At 42.2% G+C, this 15,032-nt stretch overlaps 1 protein-coding gene across 5 annotated transcripts in view; it reads left to right on the forward strand.

Moving 5' to 3' along the window:
• Positions 1-1,336: 1,336 nt before the first annotated feature.
• Positions 1,337-15,032, forward strand: part of ccdc9 (coiled-coil domain containing 9) — a 23,543-nt gene continuing 9,847 nt past the window's right edge. Inside the window, exons 1-10 of one of the 5 annotated variants that reach the window (XM_034867547.1) lie at positions 1,337-1,472; positions 2,260-2,338; positions 2,491-2,595; positions 3,620-3,769; positions 7,573-7,849; positions 8,075-8,379; positions 8,812-8,895; positions 9,281-9,445; positions 9,582-9,763; positions 10,632-10,693. In XM_034867547.1, coding sequence (XP_034723438.1) covers positions 2,336-2,338; positions 2,491-2,595; positions 3,620-3,769; positions 7,573-7,849; positions 8,075-8,379; positions 8,812-8,895; positions 9,281-9,445; positions 9,582-9,763; positions 10,632-10,693 — 1,333 coding nt within the window. In that variant the 5' untranslated portion in view covers positions 1,337-1,472; positions 2,260-2,335. Of the gene's footprint in view, positions 1,473-2,250; positions 2,339-2,490; positions 2,596-3,619; positions 3,770-7,572; positions 8,380-8,811; positions 8,896-9,280; positions 9,446-9,581; positions 9,764-10,631; positions 10,694-15,032 lie in introns of all 5 variants that reach the window. The other 4 variants (XM_034867546.1, XM_034867543.1, XM_034867545.1 and 1 more) reach the window with 4 other exon arrangements.

Below are 15,032 nucleotides of genomic sequence, written 5' to 3' on the forward strand. Positions count from 1 at the left end.
TAGGATTTGTGGGTACATTTGGCTGGTGGTGTGCCCTAAATTTGGCCCACCTGCTGTAGAGCTCATCCCAGAAAGAGAAGAAGTCACCCTCAAATGCAGAGGTTGGAGAGAGGGTAAGTGGGGGCCTTTGGTTTATCAACTCAAATCCAAAAGAAGGAAGAATCTTTCATAAACAGTTAGCTGGTCTAATGGGAACCTGTTTATCTTTAATGTCTCACGGAGTACCGGTGTGTAGTTAATTGACCAAAATGATCAGTGTGTGTCAACAAGCAGAACTCTAGTGTGCAGAGAGTCCTTTGGGATTAACTCCACCTTCTTATAAGTAAGATGCGCTGTGCTTGTTGTTCTGCTGCTGATATATATATATATATATATATATATATATATATATATATATATATATATATATATATATATATATATATATACATATATACATATGTCTGCATCCCAAGATAATTGTGAATTGTTTCTTGTCCCCCAGTTGTTCAAATTGTATATATTTACAAATTAGAATTGGTACACTATGATCAATATTAGTCAACAAGTATAGAAAACCATCCTAAAAACATATTTTTCCTTAGGTGGAACTGGAAAGAGAGGTAGGCCTATAGTTCTTATCTTAACTACTAAAGTATCTATTTAAATTCTTGGAACATGTGTTTCCTCTTCAAGGGGGATGGAGTGATGAGTTTATATTTAATACATGAAACAAAATTAATAAATAGAATTTGAGTAGATTATCCTACATACATGTGCTAGATAAGCACATGGTGCACCATGCCTCCCACTTGTCCCGACCGGGACGGTACGTGGAAGGTTTTTTGCAGTTCAACTGTAAAACTGCACTTACACTTTGGTATTTTGTGTTCAATGCTGCTCCCCTGTCTGATCTGCTCCCTGTATGTGCTCCCTTGACTGATCTGCTCCCTGTATGTCCTCCCCTGACTGATCTGCTCCCTGTATGTGCTCCCTGTCTGATCTGCTCCCTGTATGTGCTCCCTGTCTGATCTGCTCCCTGTATGTGCTCCCTGACTGATCTGCTCCCTGTATGTGCTCCCTGTCTGATCTGCTCCCTGTATGTGCTCCATGTATGTGCTGCCTGTCTGATCTGCTCCCTGTATGTGCTCCCTGTCTGATCTGCTCCCTGTATGAGCCGCCCGCGAGGCTGCCTCTCGGGAATGATGTCAAGTACCGTAATACTGTGTGCAAAGCGCCAGTCAATTTAAGTACGAGCTCAATGGTCCCATGAAAGACAGCAAAAACCAGACTTTTTCATGAATTTAAGACGCCTCCCGTACAGTAGGTGGCGGTAAGTGTCGGCACCGATTTAGCAACCCCCCATAACACCACAAGACGAAGAAGCAGCATACCGGAAGCCGACCACAATGTTGAAGACGGGCGCAGGAGTTGGAATAGAGTAACGAGTCCAAACTTTGCTCTTTACTGTCGTTACGACTCCCCTTACACAGGTAATATGTGCAAAGTGTCGCTTGGACGCCTCTAAATGTGTATTCCTCTGTGTTTGTGTGTGTCGGTGGTGTGTTTCCACCGTGGCGGTTTGGCGCTTTGTATCGGAGCAGACATGGCTCTTTGTGCTTACATTACTTCCCAGCAGAGTAAAAAACAAAATAGAGCATTATAACTATGTTGTGGAAGTTCATTAATGGTTTAATGTCCCGGACAAGTGTGTGTTGTGCGTCATGGCGGCTTGTTCCGTGACTCAGGTATCTTATATTCTGGCTGCGGCTCTAATACGCTTACAGAAGGATTTATTCATTTGGGTTCTTGTAACAAACAGACACACACACACACACACACACCTCTGACAGAAACCTAACTTGTGATTAGCTTTAACCTTCCTATCTTTCCTGTTTCACTGAATAGTTAATTCACTGTGTAGTCTTCAAGTTTCCACAACACGCATAATTGGCCTTACATTTGGCATTCAGTCACAGATATACATTAAAAAATTTGCTGCTGATTAATGAGCTTAACTGCGAGAGGAACATATGAGTGCTTCTACCTGTTATATTTGCACAGAGGAACCCTGTACCTCCTTCCTGAGTTCAACAACTCAAACTGTGGAAACGAGCTCAGATAAACCTCCACCCTATCAGCAGATGGACGTCAAAAAACAACAAGTAAAGCTCAAAACATCCAAGTGAAGGGACAATAGTGGAGGGTAGACTTAAAAAAAAAAAAATGTAAGTAACTAATGGACTAATCCTTGACTGGTTTTCACTGCAGCATCATCTTCATCATCTTCATCCTCCTCGCCACAGGAGGAACAAGCAGCCAGACACCTGTGTCTGAAGACAAGTCACCGGCAGCTATGGTGAGCAAGAGGGAGAGAGATTAAAAACTGTAAACACAACATTATTGTCTTTATTTTCCTAGTACTTCATTAAGGACAAATCGTCCTCCTAAACATGTCTTTGCTCTCCTAACTCCTCCTCCTCCTCCTCCTCCTCCTCCTCTCTGTGCCAGTCTTCAGCGGTGGATCTTAAGACCAAAGAGGAGAAGGATGCAGAGTTAGACAAACGAATCGAAGCTCTGAGAAAGAAGAATGAAGCTCTGGTCAAGAGGTATCAGGTACGGAGGAACTTTACTGTACAATAACACGCATTGTGTTCAACTTCATCGTGTAGGGCTGCTCGTTTATGGAAAAATCCCAATTATTTAGCACGGTTTCACATTGAGTTTTGGAAAGTTGTTGCATTTATTGAATAAAAAATAAAAAAGAGTAAAACGGTTAAATGATATTTAACCTTTGGAAAGATGAATATATCTTTAAATTCGGTCACATATATAGTAGAAATGTGAAATCTCTTTCTAAATAGGTGCCTTTTAGGCAGAGAAAATCCAGAAAATGTGTTTTTGGCTCATGTGGATGAAAGACACCAAATTCCAGACTGCACTTGCTTCGCTGCTCCGAGAATCCGCTCCCAATCCACGCCTACCGTTCACAGACAGACCCTCAACTCAACTCTGCTGTGTTTTATTGTCATTTCAACTATGACCCCGAAGCAACATTTACTGCCGTTAGCATGTAGCTGCTGTAGTTAACAGAGCATACTAATAGAGTGTAACAACACTTACACAGTCAATAATTGCAGATAAAGGCTGTTTAATCAAATACTACATGACCGGGAATGTTTAGGAATAATGGGACCCGGAATTGGGGAGAAGTCACAACACTGGCATCAAAGATCACATATTTTACTGCCGTTAGCATGTAGTTGCATGCGACAATGTTAACACCAGCGCAGTAAACAACTTTTTCTATATTTTTAAGGTCACCTCAACTTAATTGTTGGTTTTTGTTTTTAGTAGAATGATTTCCAATTACTATCTGCTTATGATAGTAAAAGGGTTGTTTGTATTTCTCTGCGAGAAACAAACAAACAAACATATCTGCGAGTTAAATACAGCTTGAGGAGATAACCTCTATATTTCTATTTTATTCCAATCAATTTGCCAGGAAAATTTCAGAATTTTTGCAACCCTAGTTTGAACACGCGGATTGAAATACCTGTTCAGAATGCAGTCCGGAGTTTAGATTTAGCAACGCGGCTGTTGTCTCATCTCACTCATTCTGTCCCACGGATCTCAACAGGAAATAGAGGAAGACAAGAAGAGAGCAGAGCAGGAGGGCATCGCCGTGACAACACCTCGGAAACCCCGTCCCCACGAGCCAGAGACGGACAGGAGGAAGACGGAGAAGGAAAACTTCACTGTGATAGTAGACCTTTCAAAGCCGTCGGGGGTAAGACACGATGTATGTACGATGATGCAGTTCCGTTTATATCCATATGGTTTGATCTGACGGTACGTGACCGTTTTCCTCTATAAAGCCGTGCCTGTGCGTCGCCCTCTCACACTCTGCGTTACCCCGCCAACACTCTTCTGCTGCGTCTGTCCGGCTCACTCACTCACTCACTCACTCACTCACTCACTCACTCACTCACTCACTCACTCACAACAGCGTCCAACACCAGGGACTGCTCGATATTGGTTATTTTGGAGAGAACAACAAGTTAACGGACTGCCGAGTCGCCCTCTCTGCCTGCTCAGCCGCTAACACCGCTGGGCTGCCAAGCGTCTGCCCTCGGCATAAGTGGCAAACATTTTATTTATTTTTTTTACTTTATTGACAATAGAGCTTTCTGGACTGTCTGAGGAATACATCAACGGAGAGGAGAGAAAGCAGAGGGTCCGTAAATGACAGCAAAACACAGTAAAGCCTCTCATGTTGAGCAGAAATGGAAAGACCGTGCTGCAATGCTTTTGATACAGTCTATGGCTGCAATATACGTTGTAAGGTTTAAGCCAATGTTTTCCGGGCGTAATGCCTTTCACTTTACCGGCAGTATTGACAACGGTGTGTCTGCTATGTGGCTTTGACTTACAACTGAACATTTAGCTCACTTAGGAAATACCATGACACACATATATATGTATGTATATATGTATACATTGTGTTTCCTTAGCCTAAAAATAGAGCTATGATTTGTGTTCCATATGGCCCAGCCCTAAGTGAATATCCGTTGTACGAGTGCTGTGATGCATCTTTCCATCACTGGGTGTTGTTTTCCTGGCTGTAGAAAAGCTAACCTCTTAATCTGGTTTGTGATGATCCTGCAGACTGAAGAGACAACTGACAGATTCTCATTACTCTGTTTATCTGTTTACCAACCACACGCCTGCCGCTCTACCCATCATGCACTCCGTCAGTCCTCGGCCCGCTTCTTGTGCCCACTCTTGTGTTACATGTGAAGGCTGGCAGTTTTGTGTTAGACATATATTAATTAATACACACAAGCACGTTAATGTGAGAGATTAATTACAGAGTTATTAATTAAAGGCAACATCATTGGGCTCATGCGTAAAATTAATAATAGATACTTAGATAAAACTGCAAAAACTGTAGGAGAATTCTGTTAAAGCAACAGTCAAAAGTGATATTCAACAAGGCAAATATTAACAACGTTTTCACAGACTTAAAATACAAAGCTGTAAAAACATATAAACATAAAGTACACAAACCAAGCAGATATCTGTTTATCCAACTCTTTATGTTTGATAACTATGCAATTAAGTCTCACTCCATCTGTTATAATGTACCGCATCTCTCTATCTATAAATTACAGGAACGTGGGAGTGTGTGTCTCTAGATTTCAGACTTGGTTCCGTACCAAGTACCAAGTACGGGCACGAGTAAGTGCAGTGCCAAGTTTGACGTTGTTTGGATTAGAAATGCAAAAGATATCGTTAAATATACAGTATATCGGTAAAAGAAGCACACATAGACTTTTGGGAGAACTCTCTTCCTGCTTCCAACGTTGGCTTCCTTGATTGTGCATGGGCGGAAATCTGAAAGTTACATTGTGATTGTTTTGTGGAATAAGGTTGACAAAAAAACGTCGGTACGACTTTCCACGTCTGTTTTTTGCTAAGAGGAAACACAATAAAAAGCTATTTGCCAACACTAAATATCAAACAAACGCCACACACTATATAGTTTTAAAGTTGCTGTGAGCTTTAGACTACATTACCCACTTCTAACCAGTGGTAGGGCTAACCACTGAAAGATGAATATTCAAATCATCAGCCGGTGACCCTTCAGTCAACTGAGATTTTATTAGGATGCGTACAGTGGCATCACAATGCTGTGAGAGGAAACCAGAACAGGTGTTTTAAACAGTGAGCTAGCTCTGTAAAGAGGAGCTGCAGATTCTGATGATTCTGAATGATCTGTCAATACGAAAGACACCTTTCACATTGTCAATTCATACATATGATGAAACTAGGCTGCTGTAAATAACTAGAGCCTAAAGGGGATGATGACCGTAGCAATCAGAACTTGTTGCAGGTTTTTAATTTGCTTCCTGCAGCAGGACAGTTGCTAATCAAGTCCTACAGGGTTGGTGGTGTAACCGTGCTGTTGACTCCTGCTGAGGTCCAGATTGCCTCAAAAATGCCCGCTGAGGACTGCAGGCCCCCGGTGTTCAAGCTGCAAAGGTTACAAGACAAAGATGGTCCTACCACCACATGTGCACCAGTCTGAATGGATATTTGAATTGCAAAAGGGCAAATTCAGTGAATTAGTCTGTTAAACCTTTTCCAATGCATGACAACAGTCTCCTGATCCAAAAGCTTAAAGAGCTCCTCGAAAAACTGATAAGCTATCGCTGCCTGTTGCTGTCTCGCTCTCGGAGATCATAATGTTGTAGTTTTGCATAATCCATAGCCCTGATTATGCCTTTTGACTCTTTATATGGCAACAATTCTTCAGATTGATGGGTAAATTTAGTACAGGAATACTTGTTTTGCCGGCTAAATTCCCTTGCTTAAGACAAACATGCATGCGGAGAGAGAGAGAGAGAGAGACGGTGTTGTGTTGGATCGTTAAGAAATATAATATATTTCCATACAGGTTTAAAAGCTCGACATTTAACGGTGAAGTAGGGGATTTGATACGCGGGAGCATATTGGCGATGTTAATGTTATTAGTTACCATGTAGACTTAATTAAACCGGGGTGAGTCTTAAACGTGCTGTCTCCCGGGTTTAGCTCTGAGATATTCTTGCATTGCACAATGCTGCGAAGGAATAATCTCCGAGATTACTTTATGTTTTGCCTCTGGTTAGAAGTGCTGAGGATAGTCTGCAGCTCCCAGCAACTTTTGGCTTTTTGTAGACATGGAAAAGCATAGTGCCTTCAAAACGGCTTTGCTAGCGCCATCATGTTGTAGCTAAGACATCTGCTGAAAGAATAATTATATACATTAGCATAATTGCCATATTGTTTAGTTCAAAAACATCCAAAACACCAAAGTATGAAAACAGAGGACCAGACACAAGCTTTTCTTTTGAAAAGTCCAAGCTAGGGGACAACACCAGCCGGGATGGAGACAAGAGCCATGAGACATGAGGTCTCCAGGCTGCAGCCAGACCCGACTCCCAAACATGGACAACAATGGGACTCAGAAACCGGGTCTGGTAGCCTGCCTCTTAGTGGGATCACAGTCTGTCTGCCTGTCTGTAGCTGGTTGTGTTTGCATGTGTGGGATTTTGAAACGTCCTTAAATTCGGGAATTGTCGTTTGTTTATTCAGAGTCAATGACAGTCCAAAGTATTTCACATTTTAGCTGTCGAAGCTTTGCTGCTTTCTGTCTCTGCTCTGCTCAGCAGTGTGAGAGGGGGAGTGACCAGCGGCAGAAGCCTATGTGCTTCTTTTATTGATAAATATTTAACAATATCTTTTGCATTTCTAATCCAACCAATGTCAAACTTGCCACTGCACTTACGCATGCCTGTAGCAAGACACCTGTCAAGTTTAAGATCCATCGGACTAATAGTTCGAGAGATATGAGCATATCACACACACTGGCAGACGTTCCTGCAATTTATAGATGGATAGGAAAAAAAACATTTATTTATATAAAATAATGGCCGTCATGTTAAGACCTCCTGCTCCGCACGCTGACTGAAATGATTATAATATTGTCCTCAGTAACTACGACACAAACCTTCTGTCCTCACTATAAGTACTGTGTGTTTCCTGCAGGACAAGAGAGTTGTGAGTGACAGGAAATCTGGAGTGCCTCGCGGCCGGAAGACTTCAGAGGAGAGCGACGGCCACCGAGGAGGGCCAAACGACGGCCACCGAGGAGGGCCAAACGACGGCCACCGGGGAGGAGGGCCAAACGACGGCCACCGAGGAGGAGGGCCAAACGACGGCCACCGGGGAGGAGGGCCAAACGACGGCCACCGAGGAGGAGGGACAAACGACAGCCACCGAGGAGAGCCAAACGACGGCCACCGAGGAGGAGGGCCAAACGACGGCCACCGAGGAGGAGGGCCAAACGACGGCCACCGAGGAGGAGGGCCAAACGACGGCCACCGGGGAGGAGGGCCAAACGACGGCCACCGGGGAGGAGGGCCAAACGACGGCCACCGAGAAAGACCTAATCATGGCCCCCGAGGGCCCAGTGACGTCCAGCGAGGAGGGCTCAATGATGACCAGCGAGGAGAGCCAAATGATGACCACCGAAGAGAACCAAATGAAGGTCACCGTGGGCCCAGCGACGGCCACAGCCCCTCAAGGAGGACGGGGTCGGGACGAATGAGTCGGGGGAGTCAGAGAGGAGGAGGAGGCCGCCATGAAAGAAGAGAGTGGGAACCCAGGACACCCAGAGATGTAGAACCAGGGGAGTCAGTACCACATGGACGCAGAGGAGGAAGGAGAGGAAGAGGAGGAGGCGAAGCAAGAGGAGGAGGCGAAGCAAGAGGAGGAGGCGAAGGAGGAGGAGGAGGAGGAGGGGGAGGGGGAGAAGGAGGAGGGACACCAGGTGGCATGGACAGGAAGTCCAAGGTGAGTGCAGCTTGACTACTTTACTAAGCTACTAAACGTTATTGATATGAAGTCGCAGTAAAACTGCACAAATGCAGAATTAGAATTTGTATGCACATCTTCTGCTATATCTTGTTGTGTAGAGATAGAGGTGGATTCTGATTAAGGCCTTGTTTAAACCAACGATAGTCCTGCATGAAAAAACCCGGCCCTTATTCATTTGCAAAGGCTTGCGATGCAGCAGGAGCGGCAACACTGGACTAGGGGGGAAAAAACGCAGGGTTGTCCGTAGGCACCGTAGCACCTTTCAGCGACAAGGCAATTCAAAGTGCTTTACATAAAACATTAAAGAGCAGTTAAAAACGGTCATCATGAGAATTATTATACAAATACAAGAATAAAAGTGTGAATATTAATGATGCAGCTTGTTGTTTTGTTGTTAATTTTGGACAGGAATGGGAGGAGAAGAGACGACAGAACATTGAGAAGATGAATGAAGAAATGGAGAAAATAGCAGAGTATGAGAGAGGACAGCGGGTATGAGAGTCCCTGTTTTTAATCATTATTATTTTAGTGTTTTAGCACATTTTTGGGTGGTTTAGATTTCTTCAAAACCACCCAGATTCATGCCTAGAATCTCATTTGTCGCCCTGTTAATCAGCTTTAAAGATAAACTTTAAACTGTCATGTACTGTATCCCTTTTTTATTAAGTCGGCCCAGATTTAATATCTGCTGAACTTGTGTGGTCTGTTTTTTTTTTCATAATAAAAGTACAAAATCTTAGTGTTGATATTATGTTTTGGGGAGAAACTCAGTAGGCTTTACTTCAACATGTTTATTATAGCAAGCTCTGTTCAAAAGGAACATAGAGGGAGCTATTTAATTGTGACTGAGCTTTACATTTACAATTCCTCTCCTTAGCCAGATGGAGACAAGCCGATCCGAAACTTCCTGGACGACCCGAGACGTTCTGGCCCAGCGCCAGACATAGACCGCAAGGAGGGCAGCAGGAGACATGTACGAAACTGGGGAGGACTGGACTTCGATAACGTGAAGACAGGAGCTGAACTGGAAAAAGAGTGGACCGTGAGTAGTGCCGTTCTTTAACGAGGTTTTATGCCAGAAAAGCGTTTAACAGCCAAGCGTTTAACCATTCTTACTCGTTCTCCTCTAGCATTGTTCAATTTTTCTTCGATCTTTGTGACCCTTCCTGTCTCTGTAGAGTCGAAGGCCCGGACCGAAAGGCTCGATGGACATGACCATGTCCATGACCGGCCGGGAGAGAGCAGAGTACGTGCGCTGGAAGAAGGAGCGCGAGCAGATTGACGAGGAGAGACTAGCACGCCATCGTAACGCCACAGGCCAGTGGAGACGAGAGTGGGACGCACAGAAGACGGAGAACATGTGAGAAAGATCACATTTCATCTGCAATTTGAATTTATTTCTGTGATAGATCTTTTTTGCCTGAGGAGGCGCGTCGAGCAGAATTTCTGTTTAATTATTTTTTGGGTGTCTCATGGCATTGCATGCCTGTGTTTTTAAAAACTAGATTTCTTAATCTAGAGCTGCAACTAACCATTGTTTTTTCTAATCAATTAATAGGGGTACTTTCTCGGGTAATTGATAAATTGTTTTGTCTGTTAAAAAGAAAAGGAATGGTGTCTGCTATAATTTCCCAAAGCAGAAGATGATTTATTCAAATTGCCATTTTATTTGATAAACAGTCCAATACCCCGACATATTTAGTTTACAATCAGACAACAAAGAAAAGCAGTGAACTATCACATTTGAAATATTTCTGCCTCGTTTCTGTATCATCGACTATCATCAGATTTAATGTAAAAACATTCCATAGTTTCAGCCTTACAGACATGAACATTTGCATCTTTTCCTTTTTTATTAATGTTAATAATTGTAATGTTTTAGTGACAATGTTGAGGTTTGGACTAATAACCTTGTGAAGGTGTTGCTTTGGGTAATTGTGATGAACCTTCACAATTTCTACAACCCAAACAACTGATTAATAGGAAAAAACTATCAGCAGATTAATGCATACTGAAATAATCAGTTGTGTGGTATTAGTAATTTTACTTAAGTAAAGAACCTGAATTCGTCCTCCAAATGGTAGACAGTGTTTTGTCTTTATTTCAACTGACAGGCCTGACGAGAAGGGCGTGTGTGTGCGTGCGTGTGTGCGTGTGTTAGTGCGTGTGTGCGTGCGTGCGTGTGTGTGTGCGTGCGTGTTTTTCTAACCCTGCAGCTTTTTTCACAGGTTCAAGGAGGACCCATATGTGGCCTCAGAGGGCATCACACCAGAGCAAGGAAGCAGGAGAGGCAAGTCCACAAACACACACACACACACACACACACACACACACACACACACACACACACACACACACACACACGGCCTGTTGCTGTGGTTACACAACAGCTGGCAACCTCCATCCCACGTTTCTGATCATTTGACACGATGTCGCACCAACACGTCGTCACATAGACACACATCGTAAAAACACATCAGCTAATTAGGGCCGTTAAGTGACAGTTGATTAAGCTCGTTATGTAAATGATCTCTGTAGTTCCCCGGAGTACAAATCAACCTTTTAAGTCGCGGTGATGCTGATCTGAGAGGAGCTTTCAGGAGGACCCCAGCTGAGTGTCTTTCATTAAAAACAACGAGTGGATAAACAGCCACAGACATTAGAAACCCGCCACAAATAAATAAATAAGTGTGTGTAATGTGTATATATCTCAGAGCTTTCTTATAACATTATCAGGTATTTCATCCAAACAATCACTCATGCAAACCAAAAAAATATTTTAATATTTAAAACAATGAAACAATCCTGTTGTCATTTGTTTATGTCCTGTCCTCTCACATCAGACTAACCCAGCATTAAATAATCATGATTAAAACAGAAAATTAATTTGAGCAGCTGGTAAACAATAAACATAGACAAAGGGACACTTTGAGTTGATCGATTTCTATCAAAGAATTTCTGTAAATGTGATATTCCACAGTTGCATTTATATTTTTAAGATGTTTTTGGTTGAGGTTCCTTAAAAGTGCTTACATTTTACTCTGAAACTGCTACTCTTCTACTCTTAAACTGCTTTAAACTGATCTGCAGATGTAACACATAAGCTATATTAGCATGGAGTTAGAGAAAACAAATAGGGTTTTTTTACTTTGTAAATCACAATTACAAAAGTTTTTCAAACTAAAAGTTTCATTTTTAGAGCCCTGTCTTTGTGTGAATTGACATTTAACCCTGACGCCAGTTAAACCCATTTAGTCTCTCTACAGTGGAAGCGGCTTTATCGTTGCTCTGTTCTGCTCATGCGTGTCGGTAATTTCCGTCAGTCATCCGGATGATAACATAAATGACTGCGGGTCTGGGGTAGTCCCAGGACACGAGTCAAAGTCCCTCAAGTGGCTTTGAATCTCTAATGCTGCTCGCTCCTTCTGCTGTTTGCTTGGTGCTTGTAATGTAAATGTAAACACGTACACCTAGAGGTTTAATGAAACAATACGTCAGTCTGGAATGATTACAATTTAAAGGATAATAAAAATGAAAAACTAAGGCGTTTCTTTGGGGAAGTTTTGCTGTAGGGTCCCGAGAAAATCAGTTGACAGAATAAAATGCCATAAAAATAACCAAAGACCTTTTTCTTAATTCAAGTCACATCTTTCCAGGGCTAAACAATCATAAAATATTCAATTATAGCTTTGACTAGAGCTCGATTGATAATTCGGCGGGCTGATATTAGGCATTTTCCGATCTATCGGTATCAGCATTTCTATTGGCTGATTAAAAAAAAAAGGAAAAACAATTATATTGACAAATAAATAAATTTGATAAATGAATATTTAAAAAATAAAAACAGGCCGTCAACCATGATATGAGTGTTGGCTTTGCATAGTTTGTCCACCAGAGGGCGCTCTCTTACGTCCCTGTTAGCAACACTGATAATTATTTTGTTATTGGACTTTAAGTTTCGAATCTTAAGTTTGTATTTTTATACATTTTATTTATAACAACTTTAATATATTTAGATGTTCTGTTGTGACAATAAAACAAATTTTATTATCATATTATTTTAGTGAGAACTCATAAATAACTAAGAATAACTAATGTTAGGGAAATCTGTTTGTTTTGTAACGTGTTTTTTAAGTATAAATCGGCATATCAGATTTTTAAATAACCAAATATTCGTATCGGTATTAGAAATCCTTTATCGGTTGGGCTCTAGTTTTGACGTCCACTTGATCAGATGCAGAAGAAACATTTCATGTTTAGAGTAGGGTTACACATCACCACTGACTTGATTCAACATCATGATGAGCCATATTCCAGCTACATAACCAATTTTTGCTTGGATATGAAAGATATTCTCAAAGTTTCATGAGGATGTGATTATCCTCAAGAACGGGTTTATTTTATACAGTGAGGTCACGTTTCAAAAAATAGAATCACTTCATTGAATCACAGATGAATAAAAATGGGCTCATTGAATCTACAGGAGCTTCAGTCATAGCAAATCAACACAACTCCAAGACTGTTTAGGGCGCAGCATACACAGCATGCAGAAATATATTCACATACCACAGCTTTTAAAAAAGGTCGTTCCAGTTTTACCCCACAATACATCATGTGTGTGTGTGTGTGTGTGTGTGTGTGTGTGTGTGTGTGTGTGTGTGTGTGTGTGTGTGTGTGTGTGTGTGTGTGTGTGTGTGTGTGTGTGTGTGTGTGTGTGTGTGTGTGTGTGTGTGTGTGTGTGTGTGTGTGTGTGTGTGTGTGTGTGTGTCAGTCATGCACTGTACTGTGTGTGTGTCAGTCAGTCAGTCATGTACTGTAATGTGTGTGTCAGTTACACGCTGTGTAATGTGTGTGTGTGTCTTCTCTGCAGCCCGGGGGCGTAACTCTCGTACAGAGTCTCGGGGCAGGGCCTCAGGTTAGACCGCAGCATGGCACTGAGATTGAATTGATTGCGCGTGTGTGTGTTTTAATTTATTGCATTGTGTGTCTCTCTGAAGCATAACAACTGCACCCACAACCAAACTCCCAAACCTAGCTCAGCCTCCTGGAAAAAAAGTTACAATTCTCATTTACTTATTAAATTAATCAATATTATTCAATTGTAGTTTGTGTACGTTTGCGAAGATTCAAAAACATGTTGATATCCATGTAAGTCTTTGATAATGTTTAGAATTACGTGTGTTTCTCCTTCTGACCAGAACTGTGGTCTATTCTGTTGGGCGTGCATCTCTCCTGCAGCCCTCACTGTTGCCCTCAAATATTAGCCCTCACTCAACTGTTGCTAGTCTGTTTGTGAACAACGCACAGAGCACGTTCCAAATGCGCTGTACGCATGTCGAAAGAATGTCTCTAAAACAAACAAAAACCAACCTGAATATGCTCTTTACATGACTCGTATCAAATTCAAAATATGGACATATTCGGATTAACGGTTGAATATTAGTACGCATGTAGACGTAGTTAGGGTTCTGGTCCACAGGGGCAGTCATTTCCACACCTCCCATTCATTTCTACCCACGCGGCCGTGCAATGCATTCTGGTAGCGCTGCAGCGGGTCTCGGGGTCCGTTGGCCACTTTTCATCTGCATCACGTCTCGGATTCTTAAGCAGCTGCCTAGCTTGTATCTCGCCTCAAATGGTTTTTAAGAAACCCATCTTGGGGGAACTATTTTTGAATACACATTGTGTGAAAGTAGATAAGTATTAACAAATTAATAAATATTGCACCGTATGAAATGGAATGGTTAATATATTAAATATTGCACCGTATGAAATGGAATGGTTAATATATTAAATATTGCACCGTATGAAAATGCACAGATTCCAGTGTCCTTTGAAGTATTTTGTTTTTTCTCAGCCTGCGAGTGAAAGCGTTCGTCCAGTGAGGTGCAGCACAGTGTTCTGGGGGTTGTAGGAGGGTGTAGCGTGTATGGTGTCTCTGTTGATCGTTAGTCATGAAAGAGAAATTGACAACTGCTGCGTCCGGATACAGGCACACCCGTCGAGCAGCGCCGTCCCTCCTGTCCCCTGTGGACATGAATCGTCAGTCACTCTGAGCACCTCCCGAGTGATGTTTTCCTTTTCTATTCAATTCAATTTATTTATAGTATCAATTCATAACAAGCGTTATCTCGAGACGCTTTACAGATGGAGCAGGTCTAGACCACACTCCAGAATTTACAAGGAACAGACCTTTTCTGTGGCCAGAAAGTCAAATCCTCGGTCAAAAACAATCCCCAGTCAGATCTTACAGGCTGATCTGTACTGTGAGAAGGTTAAAAAAAAAAAAAACAAAGCTGATGAATATTTCTAACGGCTGTTCAGTCCTGGTTACTTTCATTTCTTTGTGTTCTTTTTTTATAGTATATAACCGATTCTAACATTACACCTGCCCCCACATTAGAGCCTGCCTTGCTTCGGCTGTGTGATGTGTGCGTGAGACGTTTTTATTCCCCTCTCTGGAATGACTCGAGTGTCCTCTTCACAGCCCCGAGCTTCTCTTAAATCTCTTCATCCTCTCAGTTGTTTTTTCTTATCTCCTCTCTGAGCCCTTCATTTCTTTTGTACTTGTATCCTTTTCTTTCTGACCTTTTTTATCACATCTTCCCCTCCTTTCTCCTCCCTTTGAG

The sequence above is a fragment of the Etheostoma cragini genome, chromosome 3 (genome assembly GCF_013103735.1).
Source record: "Etheostoma cragini isolate CJK2018 chromosome 3, CSU_Ecrag_1.0, whole genome shotgun sequence".
Taxonomy (NCBI): Eukaryota; Metazoa; Chordata; class Actinopteri; order Perciformes; family Percidae; genus Etheostoma; species Etheostoma cragini.